The sequence below is a fragment of the Hippocampus zosterae genome, chromosome 10 (genome assembly GCF_025434085.1).
Source record: "Hippocampus zosterae strain Florida chromosome 10, ASM2543408v3, whole genome shotgun sequence".
Lineage (NCBI taxonomy): Eukaryota > Metazoa > Chordata > Actinopteri > Syngnathiformes > Syngnathidae > Hippocampus > Hippocampus zosterae.
This window is the reverse complement of record NC_067460.1, coordinates 24263376-24272609: the sequence shown is the minus strand read 5'-3', so window position 1 is coordinate 24272609 and position 9234 is coordinate 24263376. Positions and strand designations below refer to the sequence as shown.

General features: G+C 49.7%; 1 protein-coding gene across 4 annotated transcripts; it reads right to left on the bottom strand.

Moving 5' to 3' along the window:
• Positions 1–351: 351 nt before the first annotated feature.
• LOC127608990 (post-GPI attachment to proteins factor 2-like) lies at positions 352–7332 on the bottom strand. 4 transcript variants are annotated; one of them, XM_052078603.1, is made up of 7 exons: positions 4692–4888; positions 4512–4619; positions 4039–4221; positions 3706–3955; positions 1951–2057; positions 1170–1278; positions 352–731 (listed from the first exon to the last, which is right to left on the bottom strand). In XM_052078603.1, exons 1-7 carry the CDS (start codon positions 4779–4781, stop codon positions 718–720), a joined length of 861 nt encoding a protein of 286 aa, XP_051934563.1. In that variant the 5' UTR covers positions 4782–4888; the 3' UTR covers positions 352–717. The 4 variants fall into 4 exon arrangements, with proteins under 4 accessions (XP_051934563.1, XP_051934562.1, XP_051934564.1 ...); XM_052078602.1 differs by having other exon boundaries at positions 358–813; positions 4692–4832; XM_052078604.1 differs by lacking the exons at positions 4512–4619; positions 4692–4888 and adding an exon at positions 7185–7332 and having other exon boundaries at positions 362–813.
• Between the last annotated feature and the right edge of the window lie 1902 nt (positions 7333–9234).

Below are 9234 nucleotides of genomic sequence, written 5' to 3'. Positions count from 1 at the left end.
ACGACTGCCTTCCCTGCTCTGTAACATTTCTACACATTAAGAGGACAACTGTGGCTTTCAAATTTGTGTACGAGTCGTCATCTGTGTGCGAAGTAATCATTTTGAAAAAGAATGAAAAGGATTAGTGTGTCATTTCTTCTCCCGTTTGGAAAATGTCATTCAGTTCATAACAACCTAAAATGGTGGTTACGTTTAAATTTGACATTCAACACAAATTATATTACACCACAAATATTCTTTGAAATGCAAAATAAAAAAAGTCAATATTTTTCAGATTTTTTTTTAAAGTCATTTTTATTTCCTCTTCAAGAGAACAATGTTCTTCTGAGAAAAAAAAATCAAAGCAATCATGGCAGCTCCAGGACAATTTACAATAAATAATATTGTGCTTGCTGCTCTGCAATAAATATGATTTTGTTTAATGCTTTTTTTAAAGCTCAATTAAAGAGCTGCCCCTTTGGCACACTGCGATCAAATCAGCTGTTGCCATTTGACTTACTGTCGAGTCTCTCCCCGCACAAGTAAGCAAAACAAGCAGCCGTGTTCATGCACGTCACCAATAAAACGGAGCGAGGAACATTTAAGCATCTTGGCACGCTGGCATCCGTCCTCCAGCTTCTGTGCATCTACTTTATGTCCTCTCCTCACATGTGGGAGGGGGTTTCTTGGAGGAAGTCTCTAGTCAGAAGTCCTTCGGCTCCGAGCAGGAAATAACCATCACGTCGTGGCTCCTGAAGTCCCACGCCGCCGTCATGTGGAAGGCCATGTTGGAGAAGACGATGAGATACTCAAACAGGGCAAACAATGTGTAACCTGGGGGTCGGGGGGGGGGGGGGGGGAGTCAACTATTAATTGTAATAATGGGCCATTCCAGAATTGGTGGACAGAAACATGCTGTGTAAATTCGAGTTATCCCGAGGCACAATGTAGCTGGAGTAAAAAGTGATTCCCTCGCGTCATTGAAAAACAGCTTCTTTGTTTTCCTCTCCGGACAACCAACTTGAAATATAACAGCTAGCTGAGCATGTCACACTGGCACTGATTTAACTCTCGTAAATTACATGTAAAATAGTATTCCAAATAAGGTCATTTGAACTGTAAAAAAAAAAAAAACACAAATTCCCTCCAAAATACTGAACGGCCCGGCGGCGTGATGATGTCATACTTACTCCCCGACTCACAGTACAAGTTGTGTTTGATGTAAAAGAATGTGGCAAAAGCGCAGAAGCTCAAGTTGAGGATGAGTAAACGCACTTTCCAGTGATGGGATTTGGCATCCTGGGAAAATGACAAAAACAATTGACCATCATCATCATCATCATCATCATCATCTGTTCAAAAATGGCGACCACACAGTGAAATTAGATCGGAGTCGTCACACACCCGTCTCACTCTTGAGGGAAGCGCATGAAATGCTTTGGATGGGGGCAATCCTTATTATTAGCCTACCGACAGTACTTTGTTGCATTATTTCTGATGCTCTGAGACCACCGCTATTTGTGGGGAGATGGAGAATTTTTTTCAGCGGGGTGACGAAACATTTTACCGAAGGGTGCCCGGAAGTGCACGCGACCATGTTGGTAATCCGCTCTGTAACTGAGAAGTCGGTGTATGCCATACCATCCACGGTCAGGGTTTCATTGCGGTAACGTACACACGTGGCCAGAATCTTGCTCAACGCACTCAAAATGCATAAACGGGCTGAAAAATCCAATTAAAATAAATGAATTTACTTAAATGACGTTATTTTGATTGATTACTTGTGTCCCGTCTCATCCTCTACTTCAATCTCACGCGCCGGATTTACTTGCTAACAGTCGGCCCGTTTGTACGTCAGTGATTTCAATCAGAAAGTTGATTTGAAACGGAACGATGAAGAGTGCGCTCACACGAACAAAATGAAACGCTGGCGCTAGGTGTGAAAAAGGTGCGCCACCAGGAGCGACTTACCTCGGGGTTCAAGGAAAACCTCTTGATGGCCTTCCACAGACGGCACGTGATGAGCATGTAGGCGAAGGAGCTGAGAAGGAAGAGGACGAAGCCCTCCTTGTGGACAACTACGACGGAAAAGGGGAAGGCCACGCTTGCGTTAAAGAAAGGGGCACACCTGTAAACATTTGCTACTTCTTGCGCTCCGTGTGTATGGAATGTGTGTGGGGGGGGGGGGTTGAACACACACCCGCATGGGTGCAATGGCCCTATTCAAAAAAAATGTGGGTACGGAACCTTTTTACCCATGGGAGTGGGAAGACTTTCCCCAACGTGTGCAACCCCCCACCCCACCCTTAAGAAAAGTGTTGGTGTTGCAACACACCCACAGAACACACTTGGGTTAAAATGTGGGTACGGAACCTTTTTACGCATGGGAGTGGGAAGACTTTCCCCAACGTGTGCAACCCCCCACCCCACCCATAAGAAAAGTGTGGGTGTTGCAACACACCCACAGAACACACTTGGGTTAAAATGTGGGTACGGAACCTTTTTACCCATGGGAGTGGGAAGACTTTCGCCCACGTGTGCAACCCCCCACCCCACCCATAAGAAAAGTGTGGGTGTTGAAACACACCCACAGAACACACTTGGGTTAAAATGTGGGTACGGAACCTTTTTACCCATGGGAGTGGGAAGACTTTCCCCAACGTGTGCAACCCCCCACCCCACCCATACGAAAAGTGTGGGTGTTGCAACACACCCACAGAACACACTTGGGTTAAAACTGTGGGTACGGAACCTTTTTTACCCATGGGAGTGGGAAGACTTTCCCCAACGTGTGCACCCCCCCCTACCCACATAAGAAAAGTGTGGGTGTTGAAACACACCCACAGAACACACTTGGGTTAAAATGTGGGTACGGAACCTTTTTACCCATGGGAGTGGGAAGACTTTCCCCAACGTGTGCAACCTCCCACCCCACTCATAAGAAAAGTGTGGGTGTTGCAACACACCCACAGAACACACTTGGGTTAAAATGTGGGTACGAAACCTTTTTACCCATGGGAGTGGGAAGACTTTCCCCAACGTGTGCAACCCCCCACCCCACCCATAAGAAAAGTGTGGGTGTTGCAACACACCCACAGAACACACTTGGGTTAAAATGTGGGTACGGAACCTTTTTACCCATGGGAGTGGGAAGACTTTGCCCAACGTGTGCAACCCCCACCCATAAGAAAAGTGTGGGTGTTGCAACACACCCACAGAACACACTTGGGTTAAAATGTGGGTACGGAACCTTTTTAACCCATGGGAGTGGGAAGACTTTCCCCAACGTGTGTAACCCCCCACCCCACCCATAAGAAAAGTGTGGGTGTTGCAACACACCCACAGAACACACTTGGGTTAAAATGTGGGTACGGAACCTTTTTACCCATGGGAGTGGGAAGACTTTCCCCAACGTGTGCAACCCCCCACCCCACCCATAAGAAAAGTGTGGGTGTTGCAACACACCCACAGAACACACTTGGGTTAAAATGTGGGTGTACAGTAGTACAGGTGTGGTTGGCGAAAGGAAAAGGGTGGATGTTGCACATGTTTAACAGGACAAGTGGGTGTGTTGAAACAACCCGCATGCCAAATGGGTGCGACACCGCTTTAGAAAAGGTGCGGGTGTTCGTCCTGTGGGTACGGAACCTCGTTGGGCAGCCGAAAGGAGCCCGTGCAACCCTTTGGGTGCTGAAAGAGCCACACGAACCCCCCCGGAGTACTCACGGTAGGTCTCGCTGGACGACACGTAGGTGAGCAGCAGCAGGCCGAGGTTCTCGGAGACGGAGAAGGCCAGGCTGAGGTAGGCCAGCGCGCTCTCGGGCAGGCGGGCGGCGAAGCGCACCTTGTAGAACTTGAAGTAGGCGAAGGCCACCAGCAAGCGGGGCGCCGAGTGCAGGCCCACGCACAAGCGCCAGATGTGGCACTCGGGGCTCAGGCTGATGGCGGCGCTGATGGACGGCAGGTAGTTGGGAACCTGTCGAGGGAAGGAATCCAGTCGCGCGACGAGGTCAAAGGCCAGCACGGGACGTTTATGTCATCTCGGTCTGACTGACTGACGTGGCAGTGCGTCCTCGTGGAGTCCTCAAAGTGAAAGATGGACGAGATGAGGACGCAGGTGACCAGGGCCATCAGCGGCAGGGAGACGATGCCCAGGGCGCACGTCATGAAGGGCACGCGGATCACCAGGGGCTTCTCGTTGCCGTACGTGCCCGAAATCATGGCGGCTCCCGCTTGCTGCCCCTGAGGGAAGGCCAGAGACAGAAAAGGAATGCAAAACTCCGCCAAAGCGCACCGGCAGACTTTTGCCCTTAGATGGCGACGGAGGAGCCGCTTCCATTGCCGACAAACGGGAGCCGGTCATCAGGCCCACAAAGGCGTCAGCTGACCTTTTTTCAACCTGCCGGGTTGCAAACGTCTGTGACATGATCAACACCTGGTCTAACGCCCCCCCCCCCCCCACCGCCCCGAACAGATTAATTCAGAACAGATTTAAAACTGATGATCTTGACTAGCCTACGCAGAGTCCTGACCTTCGACAAGGCGGTGAAATGCCGCAATAACCACTTTCGTGATCCTTCCTGGACATCGGCGGCCGTTCCCCGGAAGGGCTGCAGTGACGTCATGTCAAAGCCTACGAACTGAAAATGGAACGTCACTTGGTTCGCACGCGGGGCGAGCCACGTTTTTTTCGACGACGTAGCGTAGCTTACCAAAATGTTCACGCTGGAGTTCAGCGTTTGAGAGTTTCCTATTGAAATATCGCTGTTGCCGGGCGGATTCATCATACGGGGGAAAACCATCGTTTGTCCGAGAACCAGAAATGAAAATAAAATGTTTGTTCAATCGTTAAGATTGCATCGTGACAAAGACGCTAGCTAAACGCTTTCTATTGCGCCGGAATTTGTCTAAAAGAGCGGCCACCAATAGAGGCGGCGATGGGGGGTTGTTGGGGGGGGACATGGGAGATTTCAACCAAACGCCAGCGCTACATACATTACACATCGAGCTAAAGCCCTCCGCAAAAACAAGAGTGCAGCCAAGGAGTGGGGCAAACGCTACTTTGATGTCACTCTGATGCGTGAGCTGTGATGCGCCACATCGGCCGCCCAAGAAAAGAGCCGACATGCATCATAACGCGGTCGACAGCGTTATGATGAGACGTGCGCCCAGTTGAAAGCCAAACAACGGCAACGACGCCTTTTGAGATGGACGGCTCGTTGAACATTTCACTGAAGATTATTCCAAACAGAAAAGACTCAACCTCCCTCCGAGTAGCGTCCGGTCCACTTCGGGCAGATGCGCAAAGTGGAGCGAGGCCATTGAAAGATTAAAAGACAAAAGAAAATCATCTTAAAATGAACTCCGACATGCACATGGAGCCAGTGAGGCGAGGCCACAATTGCAGTTCTGTGCTCCAGTTAGCAAGTTAGCCGAGCAGCGGCATTTTGGACCGACTGGAGTCGCTCGAGGGAGGACTGGCTGACTCCGAAATAAAGTGCGTGACGGTGATCCAGGCGACATGTTCACAAAGAAGCTTTTTCCAGCTAAGCGGTGAAAGAGAATTCCATCAAGAATCAGAATTGCAGTTCTGTGCTCCAGTTAGCAAGTTAGCCGAGCAGCGGCATTTTGGACCGACTGGAGTCGCTCGAAGGAGGACTGGCTGACTCCGAAATAAAGTGCGTGACGGTGATCCAGGTGAGATGTACACAAAGAAGCTTTTTCCAGCTAAGCGGTGAAAGAGAATTCCATCAAGAATCAGAATTGCAGTTCTGCGCTCCAGTTAGCAAGTTAGCCGAGCAGCGGAATTTTGGACCGACTGGAGTCGCTTGAGGGAGGACCGGCTGACTCCGAAATAAAGTGCGTGACGGTGATCCAGGCGAGATGTTCACAAAGAAGCGTTTTCCAGCTAAGCGGTGAAAGAGAATTCCATCAAGAATCAGAATTGCAGTTCTGTGCTCCAGTTAGCAAGTTAGCCTAGCAGCGGCATTTTGGACCGACTGGAGTCGCTCGATGGAGGACTGGCTGACTCCGAAATAAAGTGCGTGACGGTGATCCAGGCGAGATGTTCACAAAGAAGCTTTTTCCAGCTAAGCGGTGAAAGAGAATTCCATCAAGATGGCCGCTGCACAGTTGGGTGAGTTACGTGTAATCCGTTGTAATGCTACGTCTTCCGAGACGCGTGAATTGCGCGGAAACAATGCAGACAAAAACCGGACGTAAAGTTAAACGACGGCGGTCCGTCAAAGACTGAAATGAGGAAGCAGTTCCACTCGCTCACCTTTGCGTGCGGCTCCTTCTTGTTCACAATCGGATCTTTATCGCTTCGGAACCCTCAAGTATGATCGGTGGAGAGATTCGGGGAGAAAATGTCACTTTTTTTTTCCCCACGTAGCTCTGGATCAAGCCCTGACGGCACACAGCTGGGGTTTGGCATGACACCCGAGGGGGTGAGCTCACTGGCACTGGAACGCAAGATCACGCACGATAGCCAAGAGCGGGCCGTCGAGCGGTTGAACTGGAACGTACTGTGCGACGGGCATTGGCTTGCTGGTATTGGGAGAATGTCAACAACAACAACATGTCATCCTGTGAGCCACGCCCACTCTGAACGCTTTGGCAGGTGATCTCACATCGTCTTCAGCGCATCTCTATTAACATTCCCAGTCACGAGTTCAGGTCATGAGTTTCGTCGAGAACCTCCGAAGGCGATCGGCGACTCAAAGACTGTCGTGAACTCTGATTTTAGAAATGATGCTCATGGCTGTCTGGAAAATCTCTTTGCGAACCCGAACAGGTGCACGTCCAACGGTATTCGATGACTTGTTCTGTTCAAGATCTGACGTCACAGATTGCAACAGGCATCAATCTAGAGGGCAACAACACCTGAGCAACGAGCAACACTCATCGGTCATGTGTAGCGATTCTTTTTGTGGTCTCGTCGGACGCGACGCTGTTGCGACGCATTACCACTGTGTCAATACGCCCGCAGTATGATGCAGCAGCACAGGTTCCCCAGCCACGATAAGAAACCAGCCGTTGACGATTATTACGGTATTATCTCGGCCAAGCATCATTTTTTGCGGGTGTTCCTAATGAAATGACCTAGTAAAGATGGCAGCCATTGCGTGACAACAACAACAAAAAAAACATGAACGCACACACGCGCGACAAAAAAAAGAACACGTTGTCACCCGCTCCTGAGCCTGTCGTCGATGGAGATGAAGGGGGGGCGGCCGGCTGCAGCGCCAAACCAACCCACGACGTGCACGCGCGGGTGGGGTGGGGGGGTGCACGCGCGCACCCAAACACCTCGGATCACGCGTTACGTGGTCGATTCATAATATCCGGATGTTTTTTTTTCGCGGGGCAGGAGGTTGGGGGGGGGCGATTAAGCTCTCCGCGGTGCTGAAGCCAACAAACGACATGAGGGCGCTGACGTCATCGGCACTTTGCCCCGCCTCCCCGGGCTGTCCCGTTCCACACACAAACGCACACAAGGTGAAACGAAGCTAAAGCATACAGTCCACGAAGCCTGCTTCGTGTCATTTCGCTTTTTTTGTCATCTCAGTTCATTATTGTGTATGTATCTGGAATTGCTGTGCTTTTAGCGGCATGAAACGATCGGAAATGCAAAGTTTATTGTGCTTGTTTGTTTGTGTCTCAATGTTGACAGGTAAGGCTCTTTTCTGCGTGTGTGTGTGTGCGCGCGTCGGGAGTGTATTAAAAAAAAAGATTGCAATTGATATGGGGCACTTGTCAATATTTTATTGATAGAAAGTTTTTAAAAAAATAGTTGTTTAGATTATTAATTCTGTTTCACTTTGTATTTGCATTCACCGTTTTCGTAAATCATTTCAGTTTTTAATTTATATATATATATTTTTGCATTAGGGTCCATGTCAGTAATACCATGTAGTAGACAATCTCCCTTCCACCCCCTCCCTCCAAAGCTGTAGTTTTAAAGTATGTAAACCTATCCAATGAAATGTCGGTTTCATGTAGAGTGTGGCGTACATCGCCAACTGCTACAGGGAGCAACGGGCCACTCAAAAGAGGACCGGCGAGTGGAAGAAGGTGGCCAAGGTCCTGGACCGCTTCTTCATGTGGTCCTTCTTCATCATGGTCTTCTTCATGAGTCTTCTCATCATGGGCAAAGCCGTCTGACGTCTCGCCCGTCGCTTCGGTGGAGTCGCGCGTTAAGGGATGCCACCAAATGTCGTCCGTGCGTCGCGTACAATTTGAACATCTGTTCCATTAAAATGTCGTCACTTGTTCCCGCCTGTCTGAAATGTTTTCCGCGTCTCCTTGCTCTCTGGGCGACCGATAAGCACTCCTCTCTCGGGGTCTCTGTCAGGGCCAAAGGATTTGTAGCCAATTGCTATCCAATTAATTAAGGGACCACTCAGGATCTGAAGTGTCCACACTGGGTCTCAAGGGTGGGGCAAGACACAATTAATCCGTTCCAAAGGGTGCTAATCGCTGCCGCCTTGTGGCCATTAACCGTGCGCAACAGTTCCCGAGGACTCCCTGACCCCTTGAACGATTCAATTAGCGCCACGCATTTCCCCGAGATATCAACAAAAAGGCTCAGCCGTCCACTTTTGATGCCTTTTGGGACGACTCGGGTCCCTCATTCTGCGCCGTTGGCTACATCGACCGGAAACGCGACACCTCGTTGCGGATCGATAAGTGCCGTGTTGATCCGGATACCTCCCATTTGTTTGGTACGCGTTTTTGAAATGTCGTTTGCTTTTCTTCACGGTTGCGAGCGAAAGGCAAAAAAAACAAGTGGCCACCCAGAGCGCCGCTTTGATTCCAACTTGTGACATTGACACAGTTGAAAGTCAACAAAACAAACAAGGGGGGGTCACACTGGGGGCCGTCGTTAAAACACACTAACAAATGGCGTCGTCATTGGCGCCCGGGAGATGAAACGGAGCCTACAGGGAGTAATTAGCATGCCAGGCAGTGAGTTAATAACAAAAATAAATATCTGGATCGCTCCCAAAGGAACTCATTAATAATAACAAGGTGTTTTGACAGTACTGAGGCTGACGTAATTCTGGTAGTCGATAATACTTTTTTTGGGGGGGGGGACAAAATAGGCTCTTGAATTTTTTCAACTAGTCAACTAGTGAGCACTTTGGCAAGGTTGGAATCCGGCTCCGGCCTCCCTGTGCGGAGTTTGCATGTCGTCCCCGATGTGCCTTTGTGGCTTTTCTCTGGGTACTCCCCCCCCTGCACCCCACATTC

Bases quoted from the DNA above. Each gene is read 5' to 3' on its own strand.
- LOC127608990 (XM_052078602.1), bottom strand. From the start codon at position 4,781: ATGGTTTTCCCCCGTATGATGAATCCGCCCGGCAACAGCGATATTTCA. The intron at 4,620-4,691 runs GTAAGCTACGCT...TTCCATTTTCAG, and splicing joins ACTCCAGCGTGAACATTTTG to TTCGTAGGCTTTGACATGAC. The intron at 4,222-4,511 runs GTCAGGACTCTG...GCCTTCCCTCAG, and splicing joins ATTTCACCGCCTTGTCGAAG to GGGCAGCAAGCGGGAGCCGC.